This window comes from Balaenoptera acutorostrata, chromosome 6, assembly GCF_949987535.1.
Source record: "Balaenoptera acutorostrata chromosome 6, mBalAcu1.1, whole genome shotgun sequence".
Classification (NCBI taxonomy): Eukaryota; Metazoa; Chordata; class Mammalia; order Artiodactyla; family Balaenopteridae; genus Balaenoptera; species Balaenoptera acutorostrata.
In genome coordinates this window covers 23,809,518-23,829,183 of record NC_080069.1, presented here as the reverse complement: position 1 = coordinate 23,829,183, position 19,666 = coordinate 23,809,518, and the positions used below count along the sequence as shown (strand labels likewise).

Sequence of the window (19,666 nt, the reverse complement as noted above, 5' to 3'; positions counted from 1 at the left end):
ATCAAAGGAGAGAGAGAAAAAAGGAACGATTCACACTATCATGATACTGACATCACCCCAAAACTGCATATTTCATTGCTCTGTGACTATTTCAACAATTTGAGTAAGTTGTGTGGAATATTAGACTTTGCCCCTTAAATGGATATTTCAGATTTATATACAAGCAAGGAAGTTTTTTAGTTAATGAGCTATGGATAGTGAAAGTCTTTTTAAACTAATTATCTAAAGTAATATCAATACTAATATGAGTCAACAGCTGAGTTTCCCAAGTGCATCTTTCTGGGCACTAGCGTGATAGGGCTTCAGATTTTTGAAAGTATGTCTTTTACACTGCCCAACTCTCCAATTCTGGTTTAATAACCACAGAACATAATACAGATACCAGGGCTACTCATATGAAAACTGCAATTTAGTGCACACTCCTGGTGGCCACGTTGAGGGTCTCTCCTGGCACAGTTGAGGTTTTCATCCACTGCAGAGATCTCTCAGCTCCTGTCCCGAGTGTTGTACATTTCCTTCTCTGAAGAACAGAATGTGTCTGCCTTAAGTACACAAATAAATCCTCTCACTAAATCAGAATTTCAGGGGCAGGGATGGGGAATTGCCCCTTGGGTATCAGTGTCTGAAAAAGTGCTGTGTCTATTTCTCCCCTGAATTTCATTGCACAAAATTATACAATCTTGATAAATCTAGACATGTTCCTTCTAACACAGACATATTCTCATCTTTCCATTTGTGAATTATTTTTGAAAAATATCTGAGTGTGTTGGATTGCTGAATTTTACTGACATGCCCTGTTTAAGCAGGAATGAGAATGCCTTCTGAAATGAATACTTCATTGGCAGTCGCTTCCTATTAGTGAGAACCCCTCTTCTCTATCTATATTTTCCTGGGTCACACTATCACATACCTACCCCACACCCAGCCTGGAAATTAAGACCGCATGATTTTTCTGTTAGGATGAACTTGGCTGTTTCAATGTTTTAAGCTCAATATATGTCAGGGTTGAAATATAACTTAGATATGGAGATTTAAGAAAGTTGCTCTCGGACTTGTGATCAATTTAATTCAGCAAACATTTATCAAATGCTTACCATGTGCCAGGCACTGTGATAGAAGCTGAAGAAATAAAGATAAATAGTGGTTCTTTAAAAAAAAAAAAAAGTGCTGTTCCTGTATGAGAAGCAGTATGATTCATTAAACTGGCACAAGTTATAATTTTAGAAACACTCCCACCACTGGGAATCTGTTCCTTTTGTCGAATATAATTTTTCAGCAGTCATGAGTGAATAATAATTGGGATAATTAAAATTGACCTTTAAAACAGATCTAAATCCTTGTCTGCTTAGGGTGCTGAAGCAGGACAATCCATGAAAAACTACAGCCATTCTCCCTCCAGATATTTGATTCCTCTGAAGGCTGGTAGAGTCACACACCCTTGCACAATTTTAAAACCATGAAGGGATAGAACTAAGTTTTATAAATGGGCTCCAGGATGTATAACTGGGGAAAAAAACCCCTGAAAGTTTCTCTTCTTTCTCAGTAAGTTATTTAAATCATAGCACTTATTTTTAAGTGAATACTCAGGGTAGTTGATAAAGAGAAAGCCCCCCTGCCCTTTTTTAAAAATAAACTTTATTTTTTGAGCAGTTTTAGGTTTATGTAAAATTGAGCAGAAAGTACAGAGATTTCCCATATACCCCCTTCCCTCACACATGCTTAGCCTCTGCCATTACCAGCATCCTTCTCCAGAGTGGTGTTGATACTTTTTTATTTTACAATTGGTGAACCTGTGCTGACACGTGATAGTCACCCCAAGTCCATAGTTGATGTTTCACTCTCGGTGTTGTACATTCTGTGGGTTTGGACAAATGTATAATGACATGTATCCAGCATTATATTATTGTACAGAATAGTTTCACTGCTCTTAAAATCCCTTGTGTTCCTCTTATTCATTCCTCTCTCCCATCTAAACAGTGGCAACCACTGATCATTTTACTGGCTTCACACTTCTGTTTTTTCCAGAATATCATATAGCTAGAATCGTATGGTATGTAGCCTTTAAAGACTGGCTTCTTTCACTTAGTAATATGCATTTGGGTTTCTTCTGTGTCTTTTCATGGCTTGATGGATCATTTCTTTTTATTACTAATGTTCCACTATATGGATGTACCACAGTTTGTTTATCCATTCCCTACTAAAGGTGTCTTGGTTGCTTCCAAGTGTTGGCGTTTAATGACTAAAGCTGCTATAAACATTTTTGTGCCTGTTTTTGTGTAGACATAAGTTTTCAACCCCTTTGGGTAAATACCAAGGAACAGATTTTGGATTGCATGTAGGAATATGTTTAGTTTTGTAAGAACCGGCCAAACAGTCTTCCAAAAAGGCTGCACCATTTTGCATTCCCACCACCAATGAGAGCTCTACGTCCTTGCCAGCATTTGGTGTCATTAGTGTTCCAGATTTTGACCATTTTCATAGGAGTGTAGTGGTATCTCATTGTTGTTTTAATGTGCATTTCTCTGAAGACATATGATGCGGAGCATCTTTTCATATGCTTCTTTCTCATCTGTGTATCTTCTTCGGTGAAGTGTCTGTTAAAGTCAGCTTAGGACCATTTTTTAATTGGAGTTGTTTGTTTTCTTATTGGTAAGTTTGAGTTCTTTGCATATTTTGGATAAAAGTCATTTGTTCGATGTGTATTTTGCAAATATTTTCTCCCATCCTATGGCTTGTGTTTTCATGCTCTTGACTGTCTTTTGCAGGGCAGAAATTTTTAATTTTAATAAAGTCCATCTTATCAGTTCTTTTCTTCACGGATCGTGGCTTTGTATCTACAAAGTCTTTGCAGAACACAAGTTCATCTAGATTTTCTCCTATGTTATCTTCAAGGAGTTTTATAGTTTTGTGCTTTACAGTTAGATCTGTGAACCATTTTGAATTAATTTTTGTGAAGGGTAAAAAGTCTGTGTCTAGATTCATGTTTTTGCTTATGGAAGTCCATTTGTTCCATTACCACTTATTGAAAAGACTATCTTTGCTCTATTGTATTGCCTTCGCTACTTTGTCAAAGGTCAATTGATTATATTTGTGTAGGTCTACTTCAGGGCTCTCTGTTCTGTTTCACTGATCTATTTGCCAGTTCTTTTGCCAATACACTGTCTTAATTACTGTACCTTTATGGTAAGTCTTGAAATCAGGTAGTGTCATTCCTACCAATCTGTTCTTCTTCAATATTGTTTTGGCCATTCTGGGTCTTTTGCTTTACCACATAAACTTTAGAATCAGTTTGTTGATATCCACAAAATAACTTGCTTGAATTTTGATTGAGATTGCCTTGAATCTATAGATCAAATTGGGAAAAACTGAAATCTTGACAATATTGAGTATTGTCCATGAACATGGAGTATCTCTCCATTTATTTAGCTCTTCCTTGATTAATTGCTCAGAGTTTTGTAGTTTTCCTCATATAGATCTCATGCATATTTTGTTAGATTTATACCTAAGTATTTTATATTTTTTAGGTGCTAATGTAAATAGCATAGTGTTTCAGATTCCTAATTCCACTTGATCATTGCTGGTATATAGAAAAACAATTGACTTTTGTATTTTAACCTTGTATCCTGTGACCTTGCTATAACCACTTATTAGTTCCAGGAGTTTTTGCATAGATGATCTTGTCATCCATAACAAAGACATTTCTTTCCTAATCTGTATCCCTTCTATTTCCTTTTCTTGTCTAATTGCATTAACTAAGACTTCTAGTAGGATGTGGAAAAGGAGTGGTGAGAGGGAAAATCTTTGCCTAGTCTTGATCTTAGTGGGGAAAGTTTCCAGTTTCTCACCATTAAGTGTGGTGTTAGCTGTAAGTTTTCGGTAGATATTCTTTATCAATTTGTGAAAGTTCAACTCTATTCCTAGTTTACCAAGAGTTTTTACCATGGATGGGTGTTGGATTTTGTCAGATGCTTTTCTTCATCTATCGATAGCACCATGTGATTTTTCTTTGTTAGCTTGTGGATGTGATGGATTACATAAACTGATTTTTGAATGTTGAACCAGCCCTGAATACCTGGGACAAATTCCACTTGTTTCAGTATGTAATTCTTCTTCTATTTTTTAAAAATCTGTTAAAATTTTTATTTTATTTTACTTTATTATTTTGTTTTTGGCCCCACCGTGTGGCTTGTGGGATCCTAGTTCCCTCACCAGGGATTGAACCCGGGCCCCCTGCAGTGGAAGCATGGAGTCCTAACCACTGGACTGCCAGGGAATTCCCTGTAATTCTTCTTATACATTGTTGGATTTGATGGCTAATATTTTGTTGAGGATCTTGCATCTGTGTTCATGAGAAATATTGGTCTGTAGGTTTCATTTCTTGTAATATCTGTGATTGGTATTGGTATTATGGTACTATTAGCCTCATAGAATAAGTTAAAAAGTATTCCTCTGTTTCTAGCTTCTAAAAGGGATTATGGAGACATGGCATGATTTCTTCCTTAAATGTTTGGCAGAATTCACCAGGGAAGCCCTCTGGACTTTGTGCTTTCTGTTTTGGAAGGTTATTATTATATTATTAAAATAATTATTTGAATTATTGTTTTAAATTTTTTAATAGATATTTGTCTTTCTCCATCTGACTTATTTCACTTAGTATGATAATCTCCAGGTCCATCCATGTTGCTGCAAATGGCATTATTTCATTCTTTTTAATGGCTGAGTAATATCCCATTGTATATATGTAGCACATCTTCTTTATCCATTCATCTGTCCTCAACAAAATACTAGCAATCCAAATCCAACAATACATTAAAAGGATCATACACTATGATCAAGTGGGATTTATCCTAGGGATGCAAGGATTTTTCAGTATCTGCAAATTAATGGCTGTGATACACCACCACAAGTTAAAGAATAAAAACCATATGATCATCTCAATAGATGCAGAAAAAGCTTTTGACAAAATTCAACACTTATTTATGATTAAAGACTCTCCAGAAAGGGTCCTAGAGGGAACATATTTCAAAATAATATAGACCATATACAACTAACCTACAGCTAACATCATACTCAACAGTGAAAATCTAAAAGCATGTCCTCTAAGATCAGGAGCAAGACAAGGATGTCCACTCTCACCACTTTTATTCAACATAGTTTTGGAAGTCCTAGCTGTGGCAAACAGAGAAGAAAAAGAAAAGGAATCTAAATTGGAAAAGAAAGAAGTAAAACTGTCACTGTTTGCAGATGATATGATATTAGACATAGAAAATCCTAAAGGTGCTACCAGATAACTACTAAAGCTCATCAATGAATTCAGTAAAGTGACATTTTCTTTGCTGAGGAATTTTTAGTCTACTTTAGAACATAATGCATATTGAAAAGATGCCATTTATATACAGTTGTGTATAAACTGGATTTGAAAGTTCTGAAGAAACTAAGAGCATGCATCACCAAGGAGCTGTAGTAATCCAAAGAGGTTTGTCTGGGACTGTTTTTTATTTATGGAGGGGGTAGATTTAAGTAGTTTTAGGAGGAGATCAAGGGTCTGGAAAACACTCAGATAGTGTCACTTCGATTGAGAGGATTAAGGCAACTATGTTTTCCCCAGCTATGGGAAGTTCCAAATTTCTAAGATTTTACCTGGAGAAAAGAATATATATATAATTTTTAAAAACAGAAGCTGAAATATTGTTTAATAATTTCAGTATAAAGCTGTTCTGTTGGCAGGACAAACAATAGGCTATTGATTAAAATGATGTTACAATAGGTACAACTACTGAGACAATGTTTGCTCATTTAATACATAAGAACTTATTATAGAAGCATGCACACAAGGATGTTCCGAGCACTCTGATCTGAATCATACATAAATCATGAACAATTACGGTGTGTTTGTATTTTCTATAAGACACGTTACAATGGATCATCAGTTTCCCTTTAGAGTTCCTAAGCTTTTCTGAGAACATTTGAGCTTCTGGGTACATTTGAACTTTTGAAGGAATAAGTGCATTTCAAAACTGAGATTATTTCATAGAATAATTTCTTATTAATATGAGTGTTATTATGAAGAGAAATAAACTTGCTTTAGCCTATTTAACTGTAATATTATCTGTCTATTTTCATTTGTTAATTCTTACAAGATTATTACTTGTACTCACCTCATTTTCCCCCTAAGTGGTAAATAGTTGTACTTTTCAGTTGTTTTGCCATCTCGTTTGTTAAAAACAATTATTTATGAATAATTGTTGTAGCTTTGAAGCATTTCAGGATTCATCTTTTTTTTTTGGATAGAAATAGTATGTATCAGACTATTGATAAGAATAATATTCAGTGGAAATCAAATATTTTTTAATGATTCCAGAAAAAGAAAATTAAATTGTGTCTTAACAATTTTGGCTCCAGGAATCGTAGTATAAAATATAGACATTTCAGATTGAAAACAATGGTTAAGGAGATTTTTGGGTGGCATCTGAGACTTCACCTTACTTGAATGTAATTTAGTTAAAAACACAGTGAATGTACAGAAAACACTGTCCAAACACAGAGCTGCTCTTTTCCAAGTACCTTATTGGACATGGTCACGTTTTTTGATCACGTGCATTCTCAAATTTGACTGTGTGGAAGTGAATTGGAACAACCAATTAGGGTTGTAAAGAAAATGATCACTTTTAAAATTGTTTCTCAAAGGCAAAGATGACTTCATAAGAGCGAGTACATCTTACTCTTTTTTTTTTTTTTTTTTTAAAGACTAAGATTCATATGCCTTCTTTTGAGGAAAGAATAAAAAATGAGAATATGGCTTGGAACGTTGCATGCTGCCTTCTATATCTCTCTATAGGGAAAACGTCCTTATAGAATATTTTGAAGAAGCTTATGTGATGACTTGTCTTACCATACTGAAAATAATAAAAGCAAACACTATTAATCCTCATAGAAACCCTATGAATTGTGTGATTCCCCTTTGTCCAGTTGTGTGATTCAGTTGTGTGACATCCTCATTGTACAGATGAGGTAACTGAGGCTTAGGGAGGGCCAGTGACTTCCCAAGAGTAGGCAGCTTGGTAAATGTCATGCCCACACCCTGTCTGGCTCCAGAATCTACACTTGGTCCTCACTGTTTCCAACCCAGAAAGGAGAGACCCTAATACGGTGAGATGAGAAAGATGTGAGCAGAGGGGACTGAGTGGGGAGCGTCTGGGGAGACTCAGAAAGGAAGCCGTGCTGGGGGGGGGGGGGGTCGGGGAGGCTGGGAAAGGAGCAGGCTTCCCAAGCTAAACAGTTGATGGAGATAATCTTCACTTACCCTCAACCAGCTCTGTGACTTTGAGCAGGTTACTTAGATCCCTGGGACCCCTTTACCTAAAGGGGGAATGATGCAGGCCTGGTCTGCTCAACAGGCAGAGAAATTGTCCCCTGAGAAATTGTCACGTTAACATTCGAGTTAGCACAGCTGACTGTGGATTGTGGATGATCCCAATCTTCTGGAATTTTCTGAATGGCTAATAATGCCCCAGTAATGTCTCAACAGCTTTGTACTTGCAGTGCACACACTCACAACGGGTGTTTCTTTGCTCTTCCTTGTGCCAATGACCCTTCGGGCACTTTGCTGAAGCCTGACCCCTTCTCACAGCAATGCTTGTAAATGCATAAAATGTATACATAGGGTTACAAAGTAAATAGTTATATTGAAATGCTGATATCAATGTACTAGAAATTGTAACATAGTGTCTTCTTAGTTACTAGCGCATTCAAAAACAAGATCTAGTGGTGACTTTAATAAATACTGTTATTTTGAAGTAAAGGGGACCATAAACAATATTTCTAGATGTCTTGGACAACGATTGCTATTAAAATATCTGTAACTTATGTTGGTAACATATGCACGGGCACTGGTGAATATAGTCTGGTTTGTCTACATTTGTGACTGAAGAATATGCTAAATTTTAGCTAGAGGTTAGTGAAAATAAAGATGTAATTTTTTTCTATTCATCTCAACAGACCCCCTATATCATATTTGTACCACATGTTAAGAACCCCTGAGCTGTGTGGTTCACTGCTTCAAGTTCTGTGAAAAACCCTCCTGAGCTTTGATTGAACTTCTAATGAATCTTTAGATCAAGCTAGGGAAAACCGTACCTTAAAAGTAGTCTTCCTATTTGCAATCATTGTAGTCTGAATTTATGTAGTTTTTCTTTAATGTCTTTCAATACAATTTTTATAATAATCTCCATAAATGTCCTGCAAATTCTGTAAGATTCATTCTTAGATACTTTATATGTTTTGTTAGTATTTGCTATTCTATTTAATTTAATTTCTAACTATGGATAAGTTTAGAAATACTATCAGCTTTTGTATAACGAATTGTTAAGCTAGCCAATGACTTTCAGAATTTCTACCTCCATAATCATATCATCTGGAAATGATAACGGTTGCTCTTTTTTATCCAATTTTGTGCTTTTAATTTTTAAATTTTCTCTTACGTACTGATAGAACTTTCAGTGCAATGTTCAGTAGAAACAGTGGTGTCTGTGAAAGTGTTCTTTCTGATTTTCAAGGAAATACTTTTAATATTTTCCCATTTAGGAGTGATGTGCTGGGACCAATTTTTAGCAGCTAGCAAGAGCCAATCATTAACTTTTCATGAATTTTGCATGAAAATACAATCATTATTAAAAATTAAATTATATAAACATAATTAATTAAATCATATTAAAACAAAAGTAATACATTCTGAAAACTCACCACTTCCTACTTTATTTTCTGTCATCTTGCTGTTATCAGTGCTCTTGAGGTTATTTACATACCTTGTGTCTGCGTGGTGAAAATACTATATAATGATTCTTTTTCCAACTTCCTGGTCAGTGACATCACGCTGATAGCTTTGAATTGGCCATGGTACGAGTATTTACACCATGGAAAGTGGCAAATGCTACCAATCAGGGTTTTTAATTTTCCTTAAGAGGCTGTTGTTCAACGTTTACTAACACACCTCTGATCAAGACTGATGTTTGCCACAGGCTCTAGCATTTTCCTAGCCTGTTAACTAAAAAGAAAGGAAATTAAGGAAGAAGAGAAGGGAGGGTGGCAGGGAAATAGGAAGGAAAGGAAAGTAAAAGGGAAGGAAGAAGAGAGGAAGAGAGGACAGGAAAGTTTTAATCAGTGTATTAACCCGCACGTGGTGTTTCCCCCCAGATAGCTGTGATGCTCCTCTGGCGTCTGCCCTGCCCCGGGCTTCCTTCAGCAGCTCCTCAGAGCGGTCCAGCAGCCACGGCCCTGGCTTCGCAAGCCTTAATCGCAGAGACGGTGAGTCTGCAGCTGTCTTCTTGTCAATCCACGCTGATTCTTTCCCAGAGAGAATTATTTTCATTTTTAGTTCATATTCCTTCTTATAGGTCAAAAATTAATTATATTGAGTTTAATGAAATTGAAGAAAGCAGCAGGTTCATCATATCTGCTAGTATTCCTCTGCTAGCTTTCTTCTTGCTTATGATCCATTTTTTGGTTTGTTTTGATATCTTCCTTCCCTATTGATTGCCAGCAAATGATCATCAATAAGATTTATGAGAAGGGAATTATTGGAGTCTAGATTTTTTCCAGGGTTATCATCCCTTTTTAGTTTTAGGACCGGCGACAGAAGGGTGACTAGTCAAGTGCGCTGGTCATGAATAACTACAACAACACAAGAAGGAGCCAGTGCTGCAGCCACTGGGGAGGCCTGATGTTTGCAAGATGTGAAGCTGCCAAAGGATGTCATGGGAAAATGACTCCATTCCCAGGACTTGGCCTGGGAGGAGACCAGGTGAAGGCTGCTACTGAAAATAAAGATTCCCTTCCTATTAGTGGGAAGGGAGTTAATGACTTACTTTTTGGAAAGGTCCATTTTTGCTACTTGAATGTTGTCCAGTGAATTACCTCTTCTATTGCACAAATAATAATTCAGTGGAGTAAATAAGTGAATACATACACTTCAATTCAATTCAAATGCTTTGCTACTTTTTTTGATTAACTTTTATTGGAGTATGGTTGCTTGACAATGTTGTGTTAGCCTCCACTGCACAACAAAATGAATCAGCCAAACACATACAGATATCCCCTCCCTTTTGGACTTCCCTCCCATTTAGGTCACCACAGTGCATTAGGTAGAGCTCCCTGTGCTATACAGTATGTTCCCATTAGTTGTCTATTTTATACATAGTATCAATAATGTATATATGTCAATCCCAGTCTCCTAATTCCTCCCACCCCACCCCTTTCCCCCTTGGTATTCATACATTTGTTCTCTACGTCTGTGTCTCTATTTCTGCTTTTGTTTTGCTACTGTTTTAAGGGATAGATTTTTTAAATGAAAGATTAATTCAGAAAGTAAAAGTTAAAATTAACTGTGTCCCATGTAAACGCACTGCTGTAAATTCTGGAGATACTACTAAGGAATTGAGTGTTTTCCTCCCTTTCTTTGACATTTCTAAGATCAGAGTTAAAGTCTAGCTTGAACTTTACTGTGTCCTTAAGGATCAAATTTGGGAACCTAGTAAGTGATCAAATAGATTGGCAGGGAAGAGTAAGAACACTGGTGAAGAAATTCAATGAGCTCAGGATGGGAAGGCATGTCCATTAATTGTCCGCCTTCATGGTATTTTCCCAGGAAAAAGCATTTTGTGGCCAGATATTTACTCCTCAAAGCATCATTCATAATCATTTTTAGCACCCCAGTAAAAATATATTCTCATTGAAACCAGATTTCAATGAGATCAGTTATCAAATTACCCATTTTCGGTCTGGTGGTTATTCTAATATCAGCTTAACATCTAAACTTTCCAGTGGTTTCCCTAAAATTGTAAAAACTAATAAATAAGCCATATTTAATTAGTTTAAAGAGGCCCGAGGGGCTTGTGTGTTGTGTTTCTAATTTGCATGTGTAGAGTATCTTTATGATTCAGGCCTCCAGTGCTATCAATATGGTGGCACTGGGAAGTTTATAAACATTAGAAGGGAAAATCCTGAAGCTTAAGATGAACTTATTTCCATTATATTTAATTAAAAAAATAATAACTCAGAATATTATAAGCCATCATTATAAAATGGTAAGTACAAAGCTTATCTTTTATATTTAAACTACTCTCTTTGCAAATTTAAATTAATTATTTTAAGAGTGGCAATCAACTGATGAGGGTTTTTTTTTCATGATTGTTGCTACTCTGATTGCATATAGTGTACATTTCACTAAATATCCCTAGATATTACCACCTGATTTCAGACCCATTTCTAAAGCATGCTTTAGACAGCACAATTTATCAATATTCCTTCTGAAGGATTATCTATATGTGTTTTCTGTTAAAAGCCAGCATCCCAGAGTCTTTATTGACATTTCCTTTGCCTTGGTAAATGCTGGAGAACATATTAGTTCTCTTTAGTTTAGATTATTATGATGTAAAATGTGGATAGTATGAAATGTGGATGAATATAATGAGGGCGATGATTCTTCATATATAGTAATTTTAGCTTTTTTGAATATTTTGTGTATGATCTAGTGAGGAAAATCATGTTAGACTCCCTGATTGTATGGTTAAAATTTCCTTGGTCTGTGTTGTGGTATTTGGAAGTTTTAAAGAAGGTGGTCTGCCTTACACCCCTAGTTTCTTATTTTGCCCATAAGTCATTGCGCTTCTAGAATGTTCATTAAGAATTAGAAATGTCTCAAATATCACAGCTTCCACCAAGAACTTTATACATAGCAGCTGATCAATTCATCTACCTGATACATAAAGGTAGTAAGAGAATAGTCTATACATAATTTTTGATTGTATGTGTGTGCATATATATAAATTTGACCCACTGTATAACCCCCCAAAGCCAAATAATTCAAACTTTAAGGCATTTTATGATTTTAAAGTAGTTCACTGATTCAACACATAACAAATGTTAATTAATTGACTAAAACTTATTGCACATTTCATGTTTTCTCTTTTACATATTTTTTACTTATGCAGTTTATGTATTTATTTTGTTTTCTATTAATTTATGAAAAGTAGTAAAATATTTCTTAGAAAAGACTTTGCAATAAATAGAAGAAAGAAGTCTATGAAGGATATTAAGAGGAATGAGCAGAGAAGTTAGGAGGGATCCAGGCGTTTCTAGGGACAGGTGGGCCAAAGCAGAGAGATGCAGACCTTGCATCTTTGAAAACCATGATTCCTGAGCATGTTACCACCTGTTTGCCAGTGTTTTCTGTGAGCTCCCTAATGGAAGTGTTGGTTATTGTAGAGATAGTAATGGGCTAGTATCATCACTCAACATTGGACTAAGTGCTCCTGGAGTTTACTTTTGAAATTTCTAGTCTGGTTCCTCTAGCATTCCCATTTTGAAGTCTGGGATTGGGTTCCAGATAATACATTTAACAAAGTATCCCCTCTGAGGTCATACACCTTACCTTTTTATACAGAGAAACACAAATTACTGGAAATGCCTGAATGTATAATTTTTCAGAACTGATGGATTTTTTTTAAGGGGTAAAACACAGACACGTACATGTATTCATATACCTATTCAAGAAAATTGATGCCATTAGATAAAAATGTAAAGTTCTTGAAGCTTTACATCTTTACAGTCAAATTGGGTTTGACTATTCATATTAGCTGAATTTGTTTCCATCAATATTAAATTGATATTTCCTAGAATTACAAGTGACCTAATATTTCTCATGTAAAATCAAGATTGCTGAAATCTGTGTATTCTAAATAAGAACATGCTATAATATTGACTTCATTTTTTTCTTCTCAAAAATCTCCTAAAGGAACTTTATGCAGTTTATCCAAGTTTATTCAAAACAAAAGTTAAAAAACCAAAACCAAAAGTAAAAAAACTACCTTAGAGTAAACCACGCTGGACTTTCATTCTAGATCTTGCATGTGAAAATAACCTTTTGTTTTCACAATTATTGTTACTGTAGGTGACCCTTCATGAAACTGGCTTTAGCATTTCAGATGCTGCTTTCCAACTCCGGATAACATGTTCTTTTTAGCCACGTGACGTGTCCTCTTTAGTCACCGCAGGCATGGTGGTGAGATGAGTGGTCTGGCCAGAGCTGATTGAGATTGATTAGGAGGAAGTGTACACACAATTTGTTCTCCTTTTTTGTTCCCCCAAAGTGCTTGCATAAACAATCATCCCCAGAAAGAGGGACAACTCCATTCATGGCCCAGATGCTGAAAATCACACCCTCTAATGCGGCAAGCCACTCATCACTGACAGTGCAAATGAGACTGCTTTAAATTTAACTTGATCAAAAATGGCATATCAGATTACTATATTGTGTATTGCAAACAGAAAGTAGATGGAGACAAGCTGAACTGACTGGATGTTTTCTTTTCTCTTTGTAATTCTTCACCTTTCCCGTACCGAGACATTGATCATATTTCCTCACAACAGACTTATGTGTTGGTGGAGCCAGGAAAGATTTTGTCTAATGCTCCCAATACAATTGATGGCCGAGCATATTAGCAACAATTCTCAGCGTTAAGATATTTATTTCTCACTTTAGGAAGTACATTTACTAGTACAAGTTAATACTCCAGGTTTTAGCAGGAAATAAATACACATGATTAGATTAGGAGAAAATGCTTAGGCCTGGGCATCAGACACTAAATATTTTCTTATAACCTGGAACGTCTGATTATTTGGACTCTGCAATATCCCAAATAAGCTGTGATGTAAAATTCACTGTTTTTTACAAAGAAATGTTAGAAAATGGAAAGAGTGAATAATAATTTAAAATATCTAGACGTATATCAACTCCTGATATAAATCAAAATATTACTGAATACATCAAAAATGTTTGATGCAAATCTTATAATAATAAACTTGTCCCTCATATTTTTTCATAAAATCGTAGTTCTCCAGTATTTCTATCTTTTATTCACAGGCTAGGTGCCTGGTAGAACTGGTCAGTATTCCCAAATACTAGTCTGAGCAATTCAGATGGCAATAAAAGGGCTTGCAAACCAGATTTTTATAAAGGCATATGAATGTACTGGGGAATTTTTGCCTCTGGATGTCAGATTTTTCATTCTGTTTATCTGTGCTTCCTAAAAGTTTTTAGACCTATTAGGGCCAAGACACATTCTTTATCCGATTTTTCTTAACAAATGATCCTGCAGATGCAACTGTGGGTATTGAGTGCAGTGGACAGGCCAAATGTAATAGCATCCATGTAAAATACACCCATGTACTAAAGCACAGAGCACTGTCTTGGTGACCAGGCAACTTTATTAAATCACGGCATGATGGTAGCATGTGAGAGGAGAAGCCCCCAAATCCCAGGGTTCGTGCAGACCCTGCCGTACAGTTGTCACACAGAACTCATCTGCTCAGGTTTTCCCATGGTCCTTTTCAAGGTCTGGAGTCTCCAGGTTACCTCCATAGAACCTAAGATGCTAGATGAGACAAACCAGAACAAACCAAACGTGTTTTTCAGTGTTGTCAACAACCTTCAGGGAGGCAATGTTGTCATTTCTCTCTACCAAGTAGCCCAAATTATAGCACTACCCCCAGAATAAGGCAATCCTCAGTCTCTTTTGAATTCAGTGGACTCCTTTGAATGGGTGAGCATCTTCCAGGGATGCTCAGATTTCTTTGTTCCTGCTTCTTTCCAAGACAGTGTGTGGGTTTACAGAAGGGCCGGTGCCCTCATGGAGCTGGATGGTGGGGCTTCTCACGTTGGGGCTCAGCTCCTTGCTATCTGCTGAAGGGAGTTTGTCTGCTTTTAACGCTGAGGGTTACTTGGCACCTGCTCCTGAAGCCTGTGGCGGATTTACCTCTTGGTAAGACCGTGTTCCCAGGGAACAGGTCATTGTCCCTTCCGGGATCTTTGCGATGTCACTTCTTGCCTCCCTGAAGCCTGACCATGAGTCTCATTTGGTTTCCAGCCTGAGCAGCCTTGGTTACAGGTTTAATTTGCCTTTGCCAAGTTGACCTTCTGTTCAGATCCAGTCAGACTCTCATCTCACTTCTGTGCCCCCTTTTGATGGCCTGTGGGCAGTCTGGTTCACCATGCCAAGGGGAAAAAGTTCGTCAAATGGTTTTATCCTGGCAGTTTAGTCCAGAAGTAACCTATCACTTCCACTCAGAGCTTGTTGGCCAGAGCTGGTCACATAGCCCCACCCAACCACCAGGGGGCGTGGAAATCGCAATCCTCCAAGTGCCTGGAAGGTAGAAGAAGGGAAATAGTTGGCAACCATTAGTAATGACTACACAGCCCCCTACAAGGTGATTTCCCAAAATTCCAAATGGAAGCCAAGACAAAGCCTTTCTACAGCTTGCTTATTCCTCTCACTTTTCTGATCCCCCTGGGACTTCGTTCCTGAGCAAGGTGTCTGAATCACCCTCCCACCACCTTTTACCCTTCCTCCATTTCCTCTCTTTCCCACGATCCTCTGGGTTCCCATCTCTTCTTCCTGCCAAAGAGGGAGACATCACACGTCCTGTTTCCTGTTTTCTCAGTTGGTCCTTGCCCTCCCTGGCTTCTCTAGGGCTTCATGGGATAATGATCACTGGCTAACAGGATTTACCGGAGAGGAATGAAAAACACAACAGTTTATCCTTGCAAAATTATGTCTGTGTTTATAATCTGCCCAGTAAGTATCTTATGGTGGCCACAATTTTGCCATAGTATTTTTCCAAGAGTAAGTACTGCCTATGACGTACTTGGCAACTTCCCAAAAGGTATGTGGAAGCCCTTCTAAGGACTATCCAAATTCAAAAATAGTTGTCTAGCAAATTCTACTCTGTTATTTTCCAAAGTAATTCACTTTTATATCATGTATAATATACAGAAATGTTCATGAAAGTTATTTATTTAACAGTATGTATCCTTGACATACACCATGATGTCTTTGTTTACTCCACTTTTAATAAATATTATTGGCATCCCTATGGAGATATATTTTGTCCCATCACATATTGCTTTACTCATCCAATGCAATTGCATTACCTCTTGTAGGGATATTCCCTTTTTTTTGTTTGGAGTCACTGATGAAAGACATACCAAGTGAGGTGACCTTCAATCCTGCCAAAGGGGTGAGGTTCAATTAGCAACCTTTCATGAGGCATCTGGGATCACTGATGATACATGGATCCTATGTTAAATCAAAGCACACAGGAGTGTTGAACTTCTGGTTTAACTTGTGGCACAGAGACTGGTCCAGGAAGACCACAGCCAGTGACAAAGTCTAATGGAATATCTCAGTGGACCCTGTGGTCAGCTACTCCCACCTTTGCTCTGAACATTAATGAGGAGCTTCTGGACTAGGGGCTGACTGGAAGATGGTATTTCAGGGGTTCCCTGTTCTCTCTGTCCTGTGATCCTTGCAGTAGACTCTTCCCTTGTTGCCATGTTTCCTCCAAGGAAATCCAGTGGAGCAGGCTTTTCTCCGACACAAAATAATGCCATACTTTGCTGGGAATGAATGCCTACACCCCAAAAAATGCACCTTTGTCAGTAGTATTTACATTTTGTGATGCTTAGACCTCATCCTTTTTGCATTCTCATTTTACTACTCTATTTTGTATAGCAGCTCGTCTGTACATATCTCTTTTTATCCAAGGCTTCCACAGTGTGCTTACAAATTGTAATGAAGTCAGCTACATAACATCACTAAAGAAAATGTAAGTTTTACCATTAATGGACTTTTTTTCCAAAGGCTTCTGGCTAACTGAGCAGTCAAGTATGGATGGATAATTTAGTACTCATGGTTTTATTTCTAAGCATCTCACCCTTGCATTTCCTGACATGATCCTACACTGAATTTAATTAAAAAGAAAAAGGAGCTCTTGCCTTAAGAAGAGTAACGGTGTGTCCCTGGGAAGTGGTGGGGGCCTTGGAGCAGAACGCCTGGCCTCCTGCCCTTCTGGGCATCCTGGATTCCCCACTGTTCTCTACATATCAGAGGGAGATGCAGCTATTCTGAGTGGCCTCAAGAATGATCTGGAATCATATCTGTTCTGAATAACTCAGGGGGCCTCTGAAAGATGCACAATGATGCTTTTATAGAATTAGACCAAATCTCAGAGCTGCATCTCTCATAAACATGAAGATTTCACGGGAGATGCACGAATAAACTTGGTCATACATTTTATTCAGTCATGCATGAGGTATTTAGTACGTGTTCGGATGGTTTATAGGCTTGCTGGGCAATTCGTATTTTATTTCTAAGGTGAGAAATTAGCAAAATCATCTTATAGTCTTGTCAATACAGAACTTCAAACACATAAGAACTGCAAAGCCTGAGATCAATTCAGATCTGAATGCCTCTCTACTGTGTGTTTCTTTAAAACTTGGTCAGGAGTGTCTATGAGAGAAGCAAAACAAAACACACAGTAGCAATGGATTTTTGTTTATTTTATGCAGAAAGAGCTGCAGTGATGAATGTTAATTGCCAAGGGCATTGAAAGTTGTCCCTCGGGACACTGCACACAGAACTTAAGGGAGTCACGTGTGAACAGTCACACTGTGCTTTTTTTCTTTAATATCACTGGCATTTAATTTGAATCACAAATTAACAAGTATACACTTATTTTTTATTTAATTTTAAGTTGTCTGTTTACAAAACCATTATAGGGTATGTCTGCATTTAGTACAGGAATCTGTTTTACAATTAGGCAGCTCTGTGTGATTTTTTTCATTATGGATGCACTTTTTGGAAAACTACCTGTTGTCTCCTGCTCAGGCTGCTAGCAGACTGCAGGAAGCATAGCAGAAAGGGAATCAGAGGTTACCTAGACAGGTCCAGAGGGAGGATTTCTGCATTTTTTACATCCTGATAGCCAGAAATGGTATATGTAGATAGTTGGAATTGTTCCTTAAGAAATCAGAGCTGGAGCAAATGCTTAAATTTCCCTCAGCAATGTAGGCAGGGTTGTGACCAAAACACCAATTTATAAATCCCAGAGATCTCTGAGTGGGATGGTCAGGGAGCATCCCCAGGGCCTGCCGCCCTATGGCCCCTTTTTCCTGGGAACATCTGTTACTCCTGCTTATCTCACCCTCTCCCCACTCACCCAGCCCCGCCTGGAATCTGCAATGAGTTTTCTGTGAATTAAGATGCATTTAAGTGAGGAAAGAAATACACAGAGCTTGATGAGCTCCCATTTGAGACAATGTAATGAAGATCTTGGAGGGAAACTTCCCTCGGTTACAATTTCAATTTAGCCATTTACTTGCTTGACATTTAGATGCCCTGGAGATAGGTTAGTCTGTTCACTTCAAATTATCCCACTTGACTTTGCTCCCTTCGGTATCTTTCTGCTCTGGACCTTGTTCCAACTTGAAGAAGGCATGAGCTATTCTCCTTTTCACCTCTGGGTAATTTCCACCTCTGGGTAATTTCCCCCTCTGCACAAAGCTGACACTCATTATGACAGTGCATGCCCCGTGGCCACCAGGGGCAGGGGTCATTTTCATCTTGATCAGTGACCAGAATAATTAAGGCCCTAGCTGAGAGTTTCCTGTTCAGCCTTTCCTCTCCCCAAAGACACAAGTCACTGCCTGTGTCTGAGCCAACGAAAGGTGGGGGAAACAATCACACAGGCATAACTAGAGACAGAAACCTTCCAATATATCTGCCAGTATATCAATATAAAAGACAGTCTGGTATTGATAAGCAAACAATACTGAATAACTGACAAATCACAGGGATATGTTCTTAGAAGGGGTAGAGAATGAAAAGGGAGCTAAGCTTTAATAAAATACCCTCACCCAAACCTAAAATGATTGTTTTTTGCTTGTCTGCAAAGCAGAGATTGTAACACCCGTCCCACTTGCCGGGTGCATGGAGGAGTTGTGAGGTAGCACTTAGAGCATCTGGGAGGGTCCTGAACACATCACATGCTTGTGACAAGTTTTGGCTTTCCTCATTTTCTCTCCTTTATCTAGTATAAAGTGGCAGGTAACGGGCCATTCAGTAATGAAAAGACTGCAATGCCCCACACTCTGGATGTCACCCCTCTTTCACCATGACTGTCTCCCGTCTTGCGATCATGTATGGGAGAGAAAGCATTGTGCTAGATGCTCTAACACAGCTTCTTGTTGAATTCTCATTGCAGCCCTAAAGCATACCTATCACACTTTGCTGGGAGGGATGTTTTGTGTTCAGTGTCCTAAGCTGTGGAACCTTGTTCTGTGCAAGTCAGACCCTCTGGACATGTTTTCCTTTGTATGAATTGTGACACTTTATTCAACTAAGGGGCTGAGGCAGGAGACAGGACGGTGACAATAGAAAAAGACAGTCTGTGGTGTGCTCAGGGGAAGAGCTGGGTGGGAGGGCAAGTGCCTTTCTTGTGGGTTCAGCACTGGTGACTCCAAAACAGTAATTGCAAATCCCTGGGCTCTGTTTCAGGGGGTGTTGGTTCCCAGGGGGAATTTACTGAAGATCTGCAACATTGAATAATTCAGGCTGATCAGTTTCAGAACCACTGCTCTGCAGCTAAGAGCTGGTGGGGCGGCTGTGCTCAAGCTACCCACTTTAATGTTGTTTCAGTGTATTTTGTTTTGTTTTCCATTACAGAACAGTATCTCCCTTACCCGTCAGTAAAACTGTTCGGGGCTCCCTAACAGTCCTCAGGTTATATTTGTGCATTTCCCACTTTTTCCAGTCATTAGAAAAAAGGGCATCTA

The 19,666-nt window shown here is 38.0% G+C and overlaps 1 protein-coding gene across 3 annotated transcripts in view; it reads left to right on the top strand.

Annotated features, from left to right (window-relative positions):
* Positions 1 to 19,666, top strand: part of LOC103017183 (contactin-associated protein-like 3) — a 250,501-nt gene that overhangs the window by 81,665 nt on the left and 149,170 nt on the right. For all 3 annotated transcript variants that reach the window (XM_057547774.1, XM_057547777.1, XM_057547775.1), the window contains one exon: positions 9,193 to 9,303. In XM_057547774.1, the coding sequence (XP_057403757.1) occupies positions 9,193 to 9,303 (111 nt within the window). The remainder of the gene's footprint in view (positions 1 to 9,192; positions 9,304 to 19,666) is intronic.